Source organism: Anser anser (genome assembly GCF_964211835.1).
Source record: "Anser anser genome assembly, chromosome: 2".
In the NCBI taxonomy this organism is placed as follows: domain Eukaryota; kingdom Metazoa; phylum Chordata; class Aves; order Anseriformes; family Anatidae; genus Anser; species Anser anser.
In genome coordinates this window covers 100,372,702-100,393,562 of record NC_139721.1, presented here as the reverse complement: position 1 = coordinate 100,393,562, position 20,861 = coordinate 100,372,702, and the positions used below count along the sequence as shown (strand labels likewise).

At 39.8% G+C, this 20,861-nt stretch overlaps 1 protein-coding gene across 4 annotated transcripts in view; it reads left to right on the top strand.

The window, feature by feature from the left end:
• ITGA9 (integrin subunit alpha 9) overlaps window positions 1-20,861 on the top strand; it is a 217,515-nt gene that overhangs the window by 105,301 nt on the left and 91,353 nt on the right. For all 4 annotated transcript variants that reach the window (XM_083824914.1, XM_083824915.1, XM_083824916.1 and 1 more), the window contains exons 16-17: window positions 4,318-4,473; window positions 17,691-17,767. In XM_083824914.1, the coding sequence (XP_083681040.1) occupies window positions 4,318-4,473; window positions 17,691-17,767 (233 nt within the window). The remainder of the gene's footprint in view (window positions 1-4,317; window positions 4,474-17,690; window positions 17,768-20,861) is intronic.

Genomic DNA, 20,861 nt, shown 5'->3' with positions numbered 1-20,861 from the left:
TTTGAGTCATTTCTGAAACCACTGAGCAGGGAACTATTTATCCCTTGGCACCGAGCTGAGGACATACGTGGTAGTGACCTGCAAGCTGACTAAAGTGTTATGCCGGATTAGCATTAGCACCATGGCTTTATATGTTTTACAGCATTAATATCTTATCTATTAAACTAGGATTGTAAAATATATTTTGTGTGTTTTAGGCCTGTAAAAATGCTTATAGTCTATTATTAGTGCTTGTTTAAAACTTGAAATAAATATGTTTAGACTAGAAGTTTCAAGTTAAATGTTTTTAAAAGCCAGGTTCTCAAATTCATTCTTAGTCATCAAGCTAAACAAAGCTTAATTCTCAGAAGTACTGAAAAGCTGTTCTGAATTCACTGAAAGCTCTGAAATTTTGCATGGGTTGATGCCCTCCGGATCAAGCCAGAGAGTAGAAAAAAGGCCTGATAGAGCAGATAACTTTCCCGAAGGGAATAACAAGAGAAACACTCAAAAGATGTGAACAAGGACGAGAAGCAAGGGGCAACGATAGAAGTCATTGCTAATGGCAATATGTATTTCCTCATTCAATGCTATTGAAAATGACTTCATACTCACTTAATGGTTTGTTGCTATTAAAGGGCCACATTTCCTCCTTTATTCCTGCAGGACTCTTGCTGTGGATTGTAGAGAATATTTACATATCAATTTATTTCTCAGCCCATTGGCCATAATTAAAAATGGAATTTGGCACTCTTCAGAGCCCCTGCTGGAGACTTTCACCTTGTAGAAGAAAGGGGATTAGACGTGATGATTTATTGGGCTCATGTACAGTCCCCTGACTGTACTGTGGCATTGAGCCGAAAGAAAGCTGAAATGGTATACAGTCCTCTCTGGCAACTGCTCACACCATGAGCAGAGCAAATCCTATCCCTATAATAAAACCCTGTCCTGTTTCATCCAAATTTTCCTAAGTTTCTGATGTGTGTGGGCTTTTGGTAGCACAAAGTTAGTGTTGGAGAAGACAGTGTCTGCCTGACAAGGCAGGGTATGCCTCTGTGAGGCTGCAGTCTGTGTTTATGTTGTCACGGCGTGCCTTAAGCTGTGCCTACTAAAAAAAAAAAAAAAAGGCAGAAAACAATTTCCTAAAATCATCACGCTCTATTGTAGAGAGGGAATTGAAATCCTGTTCAGAATCACAGCTATGACATTTGATCAGTGCTCTGTGATTCTTTCTCAGGTTTTTAGGACCCCATAGGTACAGAAGCCAAACAGAAATGCAGTCATGAATCTGACAGTGGCTTGCTTACTTGCTTTTTTTTCTCTCCTGCGAAGCCAGACAAAAAAAAAAAGGAAAACGTATGTTGCTGTGCCCAGCTTCTACCACAGAATTAAAAAAAAAAAAAAAAAAGTGTATTTATTTGGGGTGATTGTTCTGGGAGAGTAGATGGCAAGCCAGCTCTTTGTTAGGGTGAGCTTTCAGGAGTCTTTTGAAACACCTCTAAGCAACTTACTACTTTCTTTGATGCTTTTAAGTGTGCTGTTTTTGGACTTGGAGTTCTTTGTCATCACTTGATAATAGTGAGGGAGAGCACCTTGATTAAAAAAAAAAAAAAAGCTTGTTTGTACCAAAACAACTTTTTCATCAACTCAGTGTAGTCATGCAATGTGCCTCAGAGGAAAAGATAGAAAGATCCAGACAAAGGAATACGTCTGGCAAGGGCTGTTTCCTCTGCAGAGAGTTTGCTGGTGGAAGGACGATGTGCTGGGACTGAAGTGTATTGATTTCTGCAAAGCCTTATTGCAAAAGTTTCTTATGTCCAGGATGAAATCTGGTCAGAAAGAGAAAAGGGGAAAAAATAAAACAAACAAAACCACCCTAGAGAAATGGCTTTTAGAACAGGCAAACTACATGGTGTAGCTGATGGGGAAACGTGCCTTACCTTTAGGTCCCTGGTCTAATTCAGGCACAGCAAAAACTTGCACCAGTTTAGTGACATCCAGGCTATACACATGTTATTTATTATTATTACTCACTGAACACTTGTTATAGGGTAGTTTCTGTCGATAATGGGAACTCCTCGAGTATTATGCTTGTTTTGATGTCCTCCAGACATCTTTTCCAGCTAACAGAGCTGTGCTGTCCATGTGCCGTGACTTGCCAGGGATGCTTTTTAACAGTTCAGAAGTGTCTTTAACATTTGACACTTCCTCGGCATAGTGAGGAAAGGTGAATGCATATAAAAGCTGCTTGTAGAAACCATTCCCCTTAGCAAATCTGCTTCAGTTGGGCCATGTAACTGAGAGAAAATACAACAAATACTTTCCTTGATTTGAAGAATTTTTCAGTCTGTCTCAAACCTGATTGTCATTGCATCTTTCAACTTTTAGAAATCAGGAATACTTCAGGAATACTTAAAGGTGGTCCATGTGCAGTGTCACCAGTACATGATCCAATTACTGGAAGCAGGTAGACTGTCCGAGAAAGAAAATGGGTGTATTTCCAACTTAAAATAATGCTTCTCCAGATTGCTTTTGGGCAAATATTCAGTATTTTCATTACGCACTCACTTCCCAGACAGTCTGTGGTATACCTGAGAGAGAGAACTGTCTTGTGTTTGTCTTAGGAAAAATCCCACATAATGTTGTCTTCGTGTTTTAAGATTGTGAGCAGAAGGGACTGAACATGTGGCAAAATTAATAACTGGGTAGGATTCATACTTGCATCCTTAATTAAAGACAAGTGGGTATGTGAAATACATTTCCCCAGGGCTGTGGTGGAGGAATATCCACACATGTAATTAATCTAGCTGCTGGAAGTCACAGTTTCACCACTAAAATGAAACAGAAAGAGACACCAGTGAACAATATGGGCACACTCCAACATTCATTGAAGTAAATGGGAAACTTGTCTTTTGACTTCAAAGGGCGTTGGACTGAACCCTGCAAGATCATACTAAAACACTTAAAAGTCATTAAGCATTTACTCTTGCCATACTGCAGTACCAGAGCTAGAAAAGCTATAGGTGGATTTTAATTTGACTCACTGCCTACAGTTTTAATTGCTCTGTGTTGACACAGTTGGCTGCATAGGGTTGGATTAGGTGGTGATTTGCCTGATGAATTGTTGTGTTTCACTGCTGCCTCATGGTATGCTTTTTATGGTCTTGTTTCTGTGTATGTGTAGTCTTCTCGTATGCTGATACAATCCTCACTGAAGTTATTACACGTGATTCTCTGGGAGAGCAAAACTAGTAGCTTCTGTGAATTTTAGCATTGGTATTTTCTAATCTCTCAGTGGCACAACTCCTACCCAAGGGAGTAGGAGTGGTAGAGGCTGAAGATGTTGATGTCTCATCCCTTTGAGGGATTCAAGGTGAAGTTGAGAGTTGGCCCATTTGAAGATTTGTTGTCCTTACTTATGGTATTTATCGCCTCAATCCGCATAGAATTTACACACAGTCTTTTAAGTAGCTGAAATTTAAGAGGGATGTTTGCCCATGAAAAGGTAGGATGTCTGCCAGTTCTATTTCCTGGTAAATTGGATTTTGGAAGTCAAGACTGAACAGAGCACAATGAGCACTTTATTTGTCTGATAGGATAAAAGAACAATGTGGCACCATTTATAGTACTTCTGGTGTGAAGCCTAGAACACAGTGATTAAAAGAAACTGAAAAACTTTCTTCCATATTTCCTGCAAATGTTACTGCTCTGAGGGTGGAGAAAGCTGTGAGTTTTCCTTTCAGAAACATGCTGGAAGATGGCTTTTCTTGGTCCTGCATGTCTGTGGCCTTAATTTTTATAGCTACATTTAACCATTCAATAATTTCATTAATACTGTGGGGAGCATGACAAAAAACAAAGGAAAAACACAAAAAACAAGGCCAGACGGTTTCATTTTTTTTTTTAAATGTGTGAAGCACAGTAGAGGTGACTTCAAAGTTGAGGATTGAGAAACCCCAGAGAAGACTTACTGTTTGCTTCCAAATTTTGCTGTACTAAAGGAAATACGTCCTAATTTATATATTTTTTAGAAAGTGTTTTGGTTTTATTGAAAAACACTTGGTTTGCAGGTGTGGCAAATGTGCCAATGACTTCAGTGGAACCAAGAGTACCAAAAGAGTAACTCATTTTTTGTTGGCTTTGTTTTGATCTTTCTTGTTTTGGTATAATGTGCTTTTTTCCTGTATGTCACTGAGCAGACCAAGGGGAACAGAGAAATCTGCTTCATGTCTGCAGTGTTGAATATAAGTTCCGCTTAAATTGTGTGTATAACTGTTGTGTATAAAAATCTGCTTGTTTGTATGTGAAGGTAATATCTCTGTCCACTTTCTTTTACAGAAAAGAGTCAAAGATGTCATATCTCCAATTGTATTTGAAGCTGCCTACAGTCTTGGGGAACATGTGCTAGAAAGAGGTAAAGAGGACAAGGAACTACCTCCTCTCAAGCCCGTTCTCCGCTGGAAGAAAGGACAAAAGATAGCACAAAGGAATCAGGTCAGGTTTGGACTATGTTATTGCCCTAGGCCCGTGGCATGCTCTAATCCTGAACTGACAGGAGAAGTGGATGTAAAAAATGATGGCAAAGCTTAGAGCCATTGTACCCAGTAGTCTTTTTGTATTGTCCCTACTGTTTCTGATGTCATTGCTCTTCCATGAGGTAGTAAAGAATTGTGCTGACAGGGTTGGGCAGCAAAAGGTGAGGTTACTTGCTTGTTTCAAACTGTTTGTGCTGGGCAGAAAGACATTGAATGAGGGAAAGGGTGAGAAAAGTGCTGCTCCTTCTGGTTTTTCCCTTTCTGAATGATGGAAGTCTTTCTCATGAAAGACTTAGCCCCAGCTTTTCTTTCAGGTCAAGGCTTTGTTAGCCTTGTAGGGACAGGGTTGGGTCCAGGAAGGGACACAGGGACTTTACCCACCTGCAGGAGGGAAGAATGATGGTTGGAATTAAGAATACCTTGCTTGGCCCACTGCCCTCTTTTCTTGAGGGCTCCTCACATCCAATCATGTGGCAGGGGAAACCCCTTCTGCTGTTGTTATTGCAGAAAATGCTTTACTGAAATAGTGATTCTGTTTCAGAAAAAAGTGAAGTGTAGGTACAGCAGTGTATAAATAGGATCTTGTTTTGCTCCTTTGCGTTTCAGAACAGTCTTTTTTAATTTTGGTCAGAACAAGAGAATTCATATAATTTTCAAACACTCATCATTTAGAGAGTGGGGATCCTTCTTTCCCCCAAAACATTCCCTTAGGAAATGAAGTGTACGTGGTTGGGCTGCCTGTCCGTTCATCTGTCTTGACCTCACTGGTATCTTTGGAAAATTTTGGGCCGTTTTGACAAGAGTTATCAAGACAGTGCTTATGAAGGTATTAAACATATTCAAGGTTCATGAAAGCAGGTCAAGGAGAGAGACCCCATTAGTGACCTTTCAAAAGGCTCCAGTTTGTGTGTGGTCCTTTTAGGTGCAGGACAGCCTGCCAAGGAAGGAGCCTGCAGGACAATTCCACCTCCTGCTGTGCCAGGACTGGAGCATCCAACCGTGAGGCTTGAGGCTCTGCAGGGAAATCAGACGACTGTGGCTTGCAAAACTTCTTCATTTGCAGAATCACGGGATAATTTAGCCTAGAAAAGACCTTTGGAGATCCAGTTCCTTGCTCAAAGAAGAGCCAACATAAAAGTTAGATCAAGTTTCTTGGGGTTGTATCCAGTCAAGTTTGATTTCCAAAGCATACTTATAGAGTTACGATTTGGTATAGCTTCTGAATAGGAAACGTTTTTTTTTCCTTTAAGCTCTGAAAAGTTTGTCTGGAATTTTAGGCTTTTTACAGTGGATTGTTAAATCTATTTTTTTTTTTAACCTTGGGAAGTTTGATATATAAAGAGATGCTTGCATCATCATCTGTAGCATTGCTTTCTGATGCTGCTCGTAAGGATATTCTGTTGCACTGAAACCTACAGGTCCCTAAATACTACTCAAAAAAACAAACAAACAAACAAAAAAACAAAAACAAAAACAAAAAAATGTCATATACCCAAGTGTTTGGAATTGCATTTTGCTGTAATTCTTGTACTTAGAGAACTGAGTATTTAAGTTTATGTTTAAGTGAATGAATGACAAGGGAATCGAATAATAACTTATTTTTATGAAGAGGGATGGTGTGTCTCTTAAGTACCTGAATGTTGCATTGTTGCAAACACACAACAGGAATTTGTAGAGAACTTTGGAACCTGTGCAGTGTGATGGAAACTGAATGTTACATGAACTAAACTGGTTGGACACTTTACCCACTGGCTTTAAACTCCAAAGGTCACATCTTGCCCTGCAGGCATACTCTCAGATCAATATTAAAATACCTAAATACTGAGATTATAAAGCAGAAACAAAAATATGTTGGGAATTTCCCTGACTTGTTTTCTTGTGTAATTTGGATGAGAGGGAGCCAGTTTAACAATCCCTTTCCATTTGCTTTCCAGATGTTCACTTAGCTTAGTAAGAAAAGGATTTTGACATGGGGTGTGCCTGCAAGTGTGCTTTCAGCTAAGGAAGTGGGCAGAGCTTCGCATTCAGCGTAGCAGTCATGGTGACAAAGCCCTGGCTGAGTAGCCTCGAGGCACTGTGACAGGATCCTCAAAGACCGATTTCATGGAAAAATCGGGGCTTAGTGTTCTCTCTTAGGATACTTGTCATCTTGCAAGCAGAATTGTTTTTAAAGGCCAAGAGGAATAGTAGGAAACAAAGTTTATGTAACAAAGGACTTGCATTTTCAAAGAATATAACGATTCTGGAGAGATGTTACGTTTTGGAAATCCAACTCAGAAAAGATCTAGTAGGTTCTGTTTTCAGAAGATCCAACTCCCTCTGAATATCAGCTCCAGATAACGTTGAGATAAGTACTTAGCAGGAGAAGCACAGGTACCACATTTAGCTTGTGAAAACAGCAAGATTTCAAAAGGGTAGAGGCAGATGGACAAGTATAGTATTAATGCTAGTACTGAAGTCTTTAAATGTAGCTAGTGGTGTGTGATTTCAGAAGTCTTAGATCCTGTTGATCCAGTGAGAAGTGGCATTTTGAAGCTGGAAATGTTGCATCTGTTGCTTCAAGGTACCTGTTGTTACAGGTTGATGCTTTGCTGATAAGCTCAGGTGGCTAACTTCTGCGAATGAAAGTGGCAGAAGATGATGGAAATAATGAACAGCTGATGAAATGGGAGGGAGCTGTAACTGGGCAGGAGAGGGGGAGACTTCCATCTGTCAATATCCTGCTTCAGGTCTGTTAGACCCACTTGAAAAGCCACACATCTTGCAAACATGCAGGCTTCATAGTCACTTGGATATGATTTTATTTAAGCTAAAGTGATGTCAAAGCTGAAATGATTGCTTCAGTGGATTTTAGTTTGTTTTTCATGACCCAGATGTTCCCTGCACGTGTGCATGACTTCCCTCAAGGAGAATTACAGCACTGTGGTTCACAAACAAGCAGGTAGGAAAAAGTATGAAGTAACCTCTTGATGTAAGAATTAAAGGTTATATTGAACATACAAAGTTCTTCATGGTGCTTTGCACCAATGCATTAAGGAGTCAGCTTGGAAACAGTTCATAGGCACCCACCAGTGGGAAGGTGTATCCCTTACTGGTGGCATAACCACTGAAGAGGATTATGTTGGGTATTCATTCTTTAAATCAGTTCTTTAAATCATTACGTTGTATGTGAGAAAACTGTCTTGTACTAATTGATTAGACCAAAACAGAGCTAGAGTTAGTAAAGGATTGCATTGATGCGGTTTTCATTCAGAATGCCTTAACTTATTTAACTTATTGATCGTGTTTATTTTAAAATAATGCAACTTCTACTGTAAGGCAGTGCAAAAAGATGCTTGTATTTAAAAACAAACATACCTATGACTATTCAGGGAGGGGAGCCTCCTTTTCCTAAATGATCTGGCCTTAAGGCAATCAGAATATGATAAATAGTTTAAACTTCTGAGTAATTTGAGGAAAAGGATCTTCACAGAAATTTCCTAATGAGCATGATGCTATTGTGGGACTTCATGCATTGGCTTTTTTTTTTTCTAAGCAAAGAGGCTCTCCTAGTTCAAAATAATGTAACTACACTGGTCCAGGATACAGCAACAGTTGATTTCTCACTAACTTAGTCATTTTCTAGAGTTCTTGTATATGCTTACCAGAAACTATGGTTGCTATAGCTTGGTGTAATCATTTGTGGTAGCAAAAGCAAATTCTTACGGGCTATGTGTACATGTCTATTGATAGATGCCTTGGCAACTTTTGTACAATTATTGGGTGGAGACTGGTTATGTGGAGAAGATTACAGCCTTCCAAGTTGTCAGTGGCTAGCCAGCTCAGTTTTGTTCAAACAGAAAATCTCTGATGGATCAAGGTTGGGTGGAGAAACAAAGATTTTACTTTTTGAGTGTGTATTATGAACTTTAAAACTTCCCACCCTGAGGATGACTTTCCATTAACTTCCTCATTGCCTTCCAAATCCAGTTGCTACCTCCGTCCACTGGAAAAAATTAATAAATTTTCTTACTTCAGGGAAATTAATGTGTATTTAGAACATGGTTTGGCTTCGTTCATTGTAAGTGGTTTGTACTATAACATTTATTTTTGTATACCCACTGTATAAATACATGTCAACCAGGAAAGACAAAGATCTCCTGCCAAATACAGCGGGGATTTGTTCTGGTAGTATCCAGTAATGTATCTTAGAGTTTAAAATGTGGTATGCTAGAATTCTGTCTGTTTTGAATACTGTAATAAAATCACCTGCTGTTGTGTGGATGGAGACACCATTTTGTTATAGGAAAATATTCTCAGTAGATTTAATTGCGTCAGCGTCTTCAGGATTTTGGGAATGGTCTGTCATAAAACTGCTTATAAGAGACAGAAAATGTTTAGGACGTTCTGTTCCCAGCTATGTCAGACTTCCAGTGAGAGTCTGGGTACGGTGCTGCATCTCTGGGTGTCTGAGGCTGCACGTCTCTGGGACAGGCTTCACGTTTTTAAACCAAAGCACTATTTTTGGAAATACATGTTTGAAAAGTATTTGGACATAAACTAGCTTACTCGACAGGTATGAGAAAGCATAGGAGTATTTTTTATGAAGCTGAATTATGAACACCTGTAGTAATTTTGGCTTGCTGTGTTAATAATGGCACTCTCTGTTTTTTTAAAACATCCCCCCAATCAATATCTCACACTGAGCACAAGGCAGTGACAGATCTACACAGGTTGAAATGTAGTGTTCATCCACACAGCGTGATCCAGGTTTGCCAGTGGCACCTTCTTCAAAGCACAGAGATGCCACCATGCCTGCTTAAGTCAGGTCTCCACCAGCAAACTGAACTGTGCCTGGTGCGTTTCTAGGTGTTGGAGTGACATCTTTATCCTGATAGGCTGCCGGAGTGGCTCTTGCCGTGGTTTCAACCTGTGCCAGCTACTGCAAACCATTCCCAGGCATGGGTCAGCTGCTAGGATGCTCCAAGGGTCTTTCCCTGTCTTGGAGGCCAGGGCAGTTTAAGTTACTGGTACAGCTGAAGCCTCAGAAGCTTCATGTACTTGTCTGGAGCTGGATCTGTGGGAAGGGTGGCGATCAAATATTTTATACCCAGGCATATAGGAGATTTCTGGGAGACTGCAGGAGTCAGCCAAATTGCTGTGTTCCAGGTGAAACTTCTTGCCACTAAGCTCCCTTTCCTCCCTGGACAGGGCAAGCTCCCACATTCCCTTCTGCCTTTATTCTTGCAGAGATCTGCCGTGTGCCACTCTTCCTACTTTATCGCTGTTCTTTTTCCATCAGGCAGGGTGGGATTGCTGAAAATGATGCTTTCCACTCCTCCCTCTGCCATCCTTTTGGTAGTGTCAGTCTTTTGCTCTAGACAAGTTTGGTCAGAGTCAGTGCTGAACTGGCAGGGACCGGGTGCTGTTCATGCCAGGAAATCTGGAAAGGACCCACCCTGAGCATACACTGGATTAGGCTGAGTATTGCGTTCGTCTGCTCTTTTTTTTTTTTTTTTTTTTTTTGTTGAATGGCAATAATGAGGAAGGATTTACAAGTCTGGAAGAGATTCAGCGCTGAGTGAGAACAGCAGGTATCCAGATGTATTGTACCTCTGAAATGTTTGTAATTAGCAAACTTGCTGAAGTAAGAATTAGTGGAAATCAGTGCCTCTGGTATGCATGTTTCTATATGCTTGTTCTTAAGCAATGAAAGGCTTGGCCAGTAATTGTCCAACTTGTTTATATTCCTGCTTAGAGGCAGAGGCAAAACATCAGAGCTGGGAATGCATAAGACATGGTTTAGATCTCGTGGGCTTCCTGAAGAACAACAGCCAATATGACATGCACATGTGTGTGCGTACAGATATGTGCACCTGCATGTGTAAGCTGTGCTTGTCTGCCAGGGAGAGTCAGACTGCAAGGTGATCTTGTCTGAGGTGGTAGGACATGAGTTATCCAATTTAGTTTATGTGTTCTTCAAATAAATAGGTAGGAAAGTGAGAGATGATCACATGAACATTTGCAAGCTGAACCCTAACTTGAATTCCTGTTGGGTAATTTCTGCAGTTCCATGTAACTGCATGAACTTCATTTCCAAGCTACTCTGTGGATGGAGAATTGTAAGTGTAAGAGGGGACAGTTTCTACTTGTGTTGAGCTGTTAAAGAAAATCCTAATATACTTTAAAAGCCACACAGACAGATGACAGGCTTCATTAGCTCTCTTGATATTGTTTCAGGAGTTATATGAAGGGTCAGTAGAATTTAATTGGAATACCTAACATCTGGAGAGCAGATAATACGATAGTATTAGCTCGTTCAGTTCAGAGTACCTCAGTGCCACAAAATCCTTGTCAGTTCAGTGTAGCAGTCATAAAAACAAAACCACTGAAGTGCAGGTGAATTTTTAGGAGAGAACTTTCACACATCCTTGTGGGTCTAAAGGAGCTACAGGTAGACATAAATTGCTTATCTGATTATTCTTAAGCTTTGTGTTTCTAGCCATCAAAACAGTTGCCACATATAAATATATATATTTATTTATCATTGTTATTATGCTCTTATATTTCAAATCACGCTATTGTATGATGAGCAGCAATGGTTTTGACTCCTATGTTAAAATGTTTAAGTATGGAAGCATCCTTGGTGAAAGATTCATCTTATACAGTTTCAGTTTTGATGGTAGAAATAAGGACGTTTAGGGTAGAAAATGTTCTCAAATATCATTAAAAACGCTCCTGAGATGAAACAATTGAATTATTCTGTAGTCATCCAAAATAAATGGAAGACCATTTAAGATGAGACAGGAAAATATATTGAGAAATGTGCTACAGAAATCCATCCTATAGTGGTATTGGGAGATGGAACAATTAACCCGGTATGTCTTTCTCATCTTTGTTCTATGGATTTATAAGGTCTGAAATCTTGTATAATGAGAACACTTCTTGGATGATTAAACTGTTAATGATTTCAAAAAGAAAAAAAAAATGCCTCAGCCTGAAAAATGAGTGAGTCAGACTAGAAATCTAATAAAGCTCTGAAAGGCTTTGGGAGGTGTATTTCTATTGCCACCAATTGTAATTCTTCACCCCAGGAGAATACGAGGCCAAACGATTGCATTGTTAAATCCACTTACTGCTGTGAGGAATAACTAATACATATGCTTATTAATTTATGTTTGCATTCAATTGCTAACAGGTTTCATGCCTGATCTTTTCTAAATGGCTGATTTCATTTGGGAGTTCCTGTTCCTCTCGAAAAACACTTGAGTGTTTTTTCCCCTTTTTATCTTGGTGCTCCAGCCCGATTTTCAACACGTTCTGAAAGGTATAAATAGCAGGATAGAGCTGAAATAGGGGAGAAATTAATGCATTTGACCTTAGATGGCTTGACAAGTGTCAATGCACTAGTCGTGAGCCTTAGGCCCAGAGTCTTCCACTCTTCAGAATGGATGAATTTCCTTGTAGCCTTCCCCAGCTGGAGAGGTTCCACGTGTCATGAACCCTTATTAGTGTAATAAAATAATTACTACCATTCAGTTCCTGTTTTCTTATACTAATGCACTGTGAGTACCTGTTTTTTATGTGGGAAAGCGTGCTCTGATGAAGTCTACGTGGAGCTGAGGGAGCTTCCTGGCTAACCTGAGTCCCCTGCACCATGTGGTGCCAAGGTGGCTGCTCTTTGGTTTCATGGTTCAGATTTTGGCTAAGATTCTTCTCAACTCTTACAGCTTAGCTCCCCTGGTATTCCTGCCTTCGTCCTGTGTTTGCTCTGCCAGTTGTTGGAGGTGTTGTGGAAATCGTATGTTCTTAGTTTAGCCGGCGCATCTGATGAAATCCTGGAGAGCTTTTCAGAGTATTAATTGCATTTCTAGCAGGAATGTAACTCTGCTTTTTTGCACTTGGCTTAGCAGGATATTTGAATGGATCACTTCCATGAGTAGTATAGTGAAGTATTGGATGTCTGGGGGGAGCCAGTAACTATTTGTCTGCGGTCAATAGATCTGCAGGTAATAGCTTTATTTTGCAGGCAGATGGAAAACTTAAAGACAAAATGTAGGTCTAAAATCAGGCTCCTATATCTGGTTAAGCATATTAATATCCACGTGACTGATTTGTAAAGCTATAAAATAGGAAATAGTTCCTGGATAAGGCAGTGAGATTTGCTTACTGCTCAGTACTTTTGAAAATCAGATCACATATCCATGTCCTTAAATATAGAGCTAGGAACTGAACTTCACCATGTAACATGCTGTCCCGGTTCCAGTTAGGACAGAGTTAATTTTCCTTCTAGTAGCTGGTAGGGTGCTACGTTTTGGATTAGGATGAGAAGAGCGCTGATAACGTGCTGATGTTTTAATTGTTGCAGAGCAGTGCTTACACCAGGCCAAGGACTTTTCGGCTTCTCGCTCTGTCCTGCCAGCGGGCAGGCTGGGGGTGCAGCAAGAGCTGGGAGGGGACAGACCCAGGACAGCTGACCCAAACTGGCCAAAGGGGTATTCCATACCATCTGGCGTCATGCTAAACAATATATAGGGGTGGCTGGACTGGGTGGGGGGGCCGACTGCTCGGGGATAGGCTGGGCATCGGTCAGTGGGTGGTGAGCAATTGCATTGTGCATCACTTGTTTCATACACATTATTAGTAGTAGTACTATTATTATTATTATTATTATTATCCTGTCTTAATAAACTGTCCTTATCTCAACTCACAGGCTTCACTTTCCCGTTTCTCTCCCCCATTCCAGAGAGGGAGGGGGGAGGGTGAGTGAACGGCTGTGTGGTGTTTAGCTGCCAGCCGGGTTAAACCACAACACATGCTAATAGGCATAGCATCAGGATCTGAAAAGTAAAAAAAAAAATAAAAAAAAAAAAAAAAGACTGGCAAGCCCTCTTATTCTTAGCAGTGCTTTTGTGTTACTACTGTGATGTGGTTTCTAAGGAATCCCTGCACATACTATAGGGTATGGTGACAATTTACAGGAAATCAGTGTAGAGACTGGAATGCTGTATTCTTAATCCAGATTACTGTGCATAATCTGTGTTCTGTTGAAGTATGTGGCACAGTTTGTGAATTTAAATGGATGGATCCTTGAGTTTCCGAAGGCCAGTTCTGCCACTTTGTAAGAGAGACAGTTTGAACTTTTCGTGGACTGATGTATGAAGAAGTAGTTAAAGACCTGATCTAGAGTGAAATCTCTTATCCAAACCATAAAGCAATGTGTTTTCAGTGTTCTTTTGAAAATCCCAGTTCTCCCCCTTCTCTTCAAGTGCTGACCTTCAGCTGTCACTTTCCTTTATCTCAGAGAAGATGGGCACAACTCTTACAGAACACAATATTGGCAACCTCTCAACGTCTTGATTGCACATTTTGGCTAAGACCTGAAATTTCTACTGCTTCTCTGAATTCTGGGGGGTTGAATGTCTTGAAATACTTTTTTCTTTGTTTATTGGATGATTTCCAGTACTTTCTGTGGGCAGGAGTGCCATAAACACAGGTTTTTTCACTTTTCTCTGTTTCCTGTTCTCTTCCCTACACCCAGAAACATAGATGTTTAATTTTAGATAGCCATTTAAAGAAACTGAAGCAATTTCGCAAATCAGGTTTGAAACCCTGGATTGCCTTCCTCTGAGCAGAGAGCACTGACCATTAGGCTCAAGTCAGGCTCATCCTTGCTTGGTTTCCTCTTGGTATCATTTCTTAGCAGTCCAAGATCAGCAACAAGAAAAATGGAGATACCTTTAACCACACTAACCAGCAGCTTTGTGCTTAAGGATGCTTTAGGTTGCAGGACTATGGATTTATCCTATTACTTCATAAGGCAAAGGATCGTATATTTATGTAAAATGTGGAATTTAATCCTTTACCTCTATTCAAGAGGTAAGCTGGACACAAAGGTACTTGCTACAAAGCCCTGAGGGCCTGTGTAGACACATCTTCCCTGTCAGCTGGCTCTAGGTCTCTTCTCACAGTACACTTATCAGATACAGATGTCTTTATTTGCTGTATAACAAGTATGTCTTAACGTAAGCTTTTTGGCTTACTTTCTGGAGGACTTGGGCAACATCCGCCTCTGCTAATCTTTCAGGATGTATCTGCCACATTCCTTGACCTCCCAAGAAGCATCTTCTTTTCTACCCAAAAAACTTGCCAGGCAGAATATCAGAAAACCACGTTTGTCCTGGATATTTGGTGACCTGGTGGGAACCGCTATGGAGCAGTTTCGTGTAGCTGCTGGGTCCTGCGCAGCAGGGGGGAATGCAGGGAGGAATCGTGGACTCTGAAATCACTGGATTTGCACTCTGCTGTGCTGTAGATCTGGGGATTGCAGGAAGGCTAGCAGACTCACTGTGCACACACATACAGTATTAGCTCTGTGCTTTACCGTGAAGATGTGTCCTAGAAACGTTGACGTTATTCAGTCTGTGCCGCTGAGCACACAAATACCTTTTTCGCTCTTGGAAATGCCAGACAGAAGTGTGGTGACCTTAAGAGATGCAGCTGTGTTTCTCATTCAGGACAATTTTTGTTCACCCCTTCCCACAAGCTTAAAAATTCTCTTGAATGTATTTCTTATGTAAAGAAGCTTCCTGACCATTTCTGATGAACGTGTTCAAAACTGTGAGGTAATTGGTACAATTGAAGTGGAATCCAGTAAGAATTTGAACTTCTGTAAAACCACTGTTCAGAATTTCTCCTCACCTTGAGCAGCAGCAACTGCAAAAATTGTGAAGTGTTTCCTATCCCCAAGGAATTTATTTCCTCCTACTTGCCTCTTTCCCATCCTGAATATTACGTACAGCCTAACGGTGTGAAGGTTGGTTACCTTGTTCAACACTTTCAATATGGAAAGAACTCTGTAAATCCCAAAAACTGTTATTTTAAAGCCAAAGCCACTTTAAAGATTGCTTAGAGCTAAAATTACTGATTATATTCTAGTAGTGCTTATGCATATCCCAACAATAGATGCTTGCTCTAACAACATGAAGCGCTGAATTAGGTACGGTTTCTGGCCTGAAGAAATCACAGTCCAAGTAGACCAATTAAGGGCACAGTAACAGAATGTATAAGCAGTGCTCACAAATGTTATGATGACTTACAGTGTGTTTACCACTTTTAATTCTTTAGGAGGGATTTGAAAAGGCAGGGATTAGTCAACTGGAAAGGCAGAAGATGCAACAGGCTGGGCAAGGGAAGGTTCAAGACTGCAGAGAAGAAAGTGGAGGAAGCAGAAGTGAGAAGTTACTGGATTGAGGCTGTAGCAGGGACACAAAAACAGGAGGTAGAATAGAAGCATGGCAAAATCTATTCAAACAAGGGGAATACTGGAGAACAGCAAAATAATCCAGACATATCATTAGCCTATGACAGATTGAACCAGTAGTGGCTGCCTGGATGGGTCCTAGCAGCTGTCTGGACTGGAAATCTTCTCCCTGCCCCCTCAAACCTGACTGGGTTCAAAATTAGCCACAAAAGTAAGAAGTTTGCTCCTACACATTTATAGATCTGGGGACTCATCATCCTTATTTATTTCTCCTGTGGTAGTGCTATGTAGGAACTTGAGTTTTATCACATAAAATATTCCTGATGTTTTTAAGAGTAGCTTGCTGTCCACTGCATGGTGTGTTGGAAGAGATATGTGCTCAGTAGTTTTAGAAAATGAGGTATTTCTTCATTCCTTGTGAAGAACCACATCTATGGATTTAGTAACAAAATTCCAAGATTGTTAGGTAGTTACTTAAATGTATTTACAGTACTTGATTCTTTTAAAAGTGCAGGTCATATCTTTGATCACTCTGTTTCACTTTGCCAAGATTTCTGTAATGCAAATAGGGAAACTGTCAGGCAAGACTATTTTTGCAGTTTATTTTTCTTTCTCCTCTGAAGGTCCAAACAGTCTTTTCTATATATAGGTACTATGCTGGTTGAGGATTAGTGCTGAGAACCTTTGAAACTATACCTCTGAAAAGTACCATGTTTTGAGAGGGATTCCTTGTGCCAGTTCCTGTCCAAGGGCTATCATGATTCTTGTCCTTTGGTGTGGGAGCCTTTATTAAGGAGGAAAAGTAGTCTCAGACCTTGTGTTTAAACACACACCAATTTCTACATCTGAGATCATGAAGAAGCAAAAGGTGGGATAGTAAAATGAAAGCACAAAGTAAATCACCCCAAATGTACTCCCATTTTTCTTTGTCCTATTTGCAACTTAGATATCAAACTATGCTGTAGGTTGTACTGTTAGTCCAACACTAATTGATATCATAAAGGTGCAGTCCTCTTTGGAGAGCTCTAAAAACACAGACAAAGGACAGGAAAAGGACTGCTCAACTGTTCAGAAAGGTATTAGTTGCTGTTCTTAACAGCAGGGGAAAATAACCACGATCCCGACAGCTTCTGAGTTTCTTGGCCACCAGGAATGTGTTCCTATCCTTTCCTTTACCTCTCTGTTGGCTGCCTCATTTAACTACGACAAATTGCCACAGAGATTCACGTAGGCTAATGGAGACTTTGTACATATTCCCTGTCTGTCAACATGCCATTCTTTTTGCTGCTTAGTGTGCTAACGGCTGGTGTTCTTTCACAAGTCCTGTTTTTATCAATCTGTTAAAGATCATAAATGATAGTCTTTATCACAAGACTGACAGTGGTCCTGTTATCCTAGGATATCACTGGGTAGATAACAGTCTGTAATTTTCTGTTGATCACAAGATAGCAGAGAGGTTTGCCACTGTTCACAAAGTTTTTTTTTTTTTTTTTTTAAAAAAAAAATCCTTATCTTTGATGTAGAACACTGAATGTTTGCATGATTTCCTTTCTTCCAATTTTCAGGGCTGAAAATAGTTTCATTGATAGTTTATATTTTGTTTCATTTTCTTGTACATGTGTTGGAAAGAGGTGCCAGAAATATTGTGTGAGAGAAGTAATTCTTGTAAGATGAGAAGTGGGAATGGTTTGAGGAAAATCTCTGAGAGAGTCTGTTTTTGTTGAACCTTCTTGTTCAGTTAGAAGAGAATAAAGACTTTTTTGATAAAGATGAGGTTTGGCTTCCCTTGAGTTTCCTTAGCATTCACACTGCATATTCTGTATCACAAATTTTGGTGATTTTTTTTTTATTTCATCCAAACATGTTGCCTCTTTGGGGGAGCTTTAATCTTATACGTTTTATGCTATAACAGTTCTTTTCTTTGCTTTTCACAGACTGTTTTTGAGAGGAACTGTCAATCTGATGACTGTGCTGCTGATTTGAAACTTCAGGGTAAATTACTGCTATCTAGGTGAGTAGTTGAAGTTTTTTCTTTTTTCATTCTTATACGCTAGTACACCATTCATTTTATGTAAGATGTATTCAAAAATCAAAATGCAAATACAGTCATCTTATATCCAGACTAGGACATTGATAATGATGACATGTCTAGTGCAGTAAGGTCTCAAGATGTACACAGAGGTGTAGGTGTAAACTGCACACAGAAAAGCATTTTTGTTCCAAAAAAATGTCACACAAGGTTTTAGAAAAATATGTCTTCTATGGTTGTGATTCTACCCTACCCCAGCCTTTAATTTCTGAAATAGTATACTTTGCAAACTCTTGAAATACTGCACTCCTTTGTCTTTTTGTTAGTAACTCAGGGGGTGTCTGATTTCACTTTCTTCTGGGGTAATAAACCTTGTCAAATAGGCCAGAGGTGAAGTTCATGTTCTGTCCTTTGAGACTGGTGATCCTAGGAAAGCACCTATTGTTTTGTCAGGATGCAGTTATTCAATTTCGGGATAAATCAGGCTAAAGGTGAACATGCATCACTTCTGTTTCCTTTTTTTTCAGCATTTTAGCACATTTTTAGAAATGGAAGTGCTGATGTGAGTTATTTAATTGTGTGCCAGAGGTTTTGCTGTTTGCAGATGCTCTCTGTGAAATGCTTTGCTTTCAGGTCAGGAAAGAGGGGAAGAGAATTTGTTGCTTTTGAAAAGTGAAAAAAAAAAAAAAGAAAGAAACATGAATAGGAGATATACACATATTTTATGTAAGTCTACAGCATGCTGTAGCCATAGTTGGAGACAAAACTGAACAAGAGTCAAATCTGAGTAGTTACGGACTGGACTTCTCCAGACACGACTGAAGTCCACAGGAATGTTTTGGGGTATTGGCTGGGAGCAGAGTTAGGTCTCAGGTTGCAGAGTTCACACTTTGACTGTGATTAGTCTGGATTTTTGACCTTTCAGTAGATTTTAGTGGTGAGAAGAACATACTGAGAGTAGAGCTGGAGACTTGTCTGTGTGGACTGGGGAAGCAAGTAAGGGGGTTTGTCGTGCATTTGAGGAATGATCAATAAAAAAGCAGCTTCTAAAAACTTGTCAGTGTGTGGTAATCTTAGCAGTAAGAGCTGTATTTGTGATTACAGTATTAAACTGTTTACTTTTATAGCTGTTATTTATGCTATCATGACAATTTAAAAACCACACCTGTCAAAAAAGCTGAGGATATTCAAATAGAGTTTCCACAGTCATGTAACAAAATGTTGAACAAGTGCTCTCAAGTCTTTTTTGTTCAGTGACATTCTGAAGTCCTGTTTGAAATAAACAGGATGTCATCAAATCTGTCAAGTCCACATAGAACAGGTTTTCTTTAGGTAAAGGGTATTGTAGACTTCAGCTAATAAGAATCGTAACACAGCAAACATCTCTGAAGAAAACACTTTATTGGTCTGTAAAAATACAAAAGCATGCTATGGGTTCTGATTATAGAAAAATGCCCACCTTGAAAAACATGGTCATATTTCCAGCCCCATATATCTCATGCTAAAGAACCCTGTGAGCCTGTTTTCACATACTGGCTGCTTATGATAATTCTGTTTAAAAAGCATTTGCTTTGTAGGAAGAGCATAGAATGTGAATCTTTTATTACTATATGAACCTGAGAACTAAATGGGTGACTTCGTTGTTAGGACGGTTATGGCAATGTCTTTGTCTAAACAATCACATCTGACTAAAATTGGTGAACTTATTAATAGAAGCAGTGCACTTAGGAAACACAGACACAATAGATTGAAATAAACAGGGTGTTTATGGGAAGGCAGCAGTAAATACGGTGTCTCAGATATGCAGCAGCTCTTTGAAGGTGTTGCTGGACATATGGGTAGGGTGATCTGATTGAGGTCATCTACCTGGGCTTTCAAAGCTTTTATTAGAATTTCTCACTGAAAGTTCACGAAGAAAGTAAGTTGTCCAGACCTAAGAGGAATGATGCCTGAGCATTACTACCTAATTAAAAAGTAGTCAACAAAAGCAGTAACTAGTCTGTTTTTCTGGTGTGCATGTGCTGGGGCCAGTGGTACTCATCATACTCATAAACAATCAGGGAAATCTGCTAAAAATAAACAGCAAGGTGATAAAGTTTGCTAATCATACTAAGCTATTTAGAGTAATGAAAGGAACAAATGAGGAGGTATATTTTCAAGCAGCATATGGTTAATCAGTGGAGTTTACTGCTGGGGATGTTGTAAACGCTGAGAACTGAAATAGTAGAGATGCCAAATTTGAATGCTGGAAACTGCAGAAATCTATCAGGAAAATAACACTACATGCTTGCCTTGTTCTTCCATAGGCCTCTGCTTTAGACATAGTTAGAGGTAGGGCTCTCTGCTGGATGGACTGATTTATTCTGGCTGTTCTTACACATTTTTTCATTAATTTGTAGCATGTTAGAGCCAAAATCTATGCAGAAAGTGATATATTGTGAGGTATAGTATTGTCCATCACTATAAAAGGCTTTCACATGTGTGCTGGTCAGAGCACTTGTGTGTGTAGGAAGTTAGCTCAGATTACATTATCATCATGAGAATTGCTTGCTGAGGTCACGCTCACGAGTTCAGGAACCATGCAAGCTACTCTGATATAGAGTTCACCTGAGATGCATTTGAATCACTAGACTTACCATGTTAGTTAAGATCACACCTGCATTTGAATATGCCAAACCAGCATACCAAATGACTGACAGGAAAATGATCCTGCTCTAATTTGGAATTTCTTGGGATCCTCCTTCTCTCCCCAAAACTTACACTAGTACCTCCACAAATGGGGGCCACTGCACTTTGATACATAACAAATAGACAAACCAGCACATCCACATAACAATCTAATATATGGCCACTTATCCAAAGTGCTCAAACCATGCAAATCTGTGTTTGTAAATTGAAAACTGCTATTCTGATCAGATGAAGTTATGTTTGCCTTGTTATTTCCCGTTGGTGCTGCTGCAAGTGAAAACTGTGCTGCTGGGCGAGCTGAAATCCTTCACTGTGATGTTGGTAGTGGGGAGGAGAGGGGGTAAGGCCTTGAAAGTGGATAATGATAAAAACCTCAACGATTTCTAAC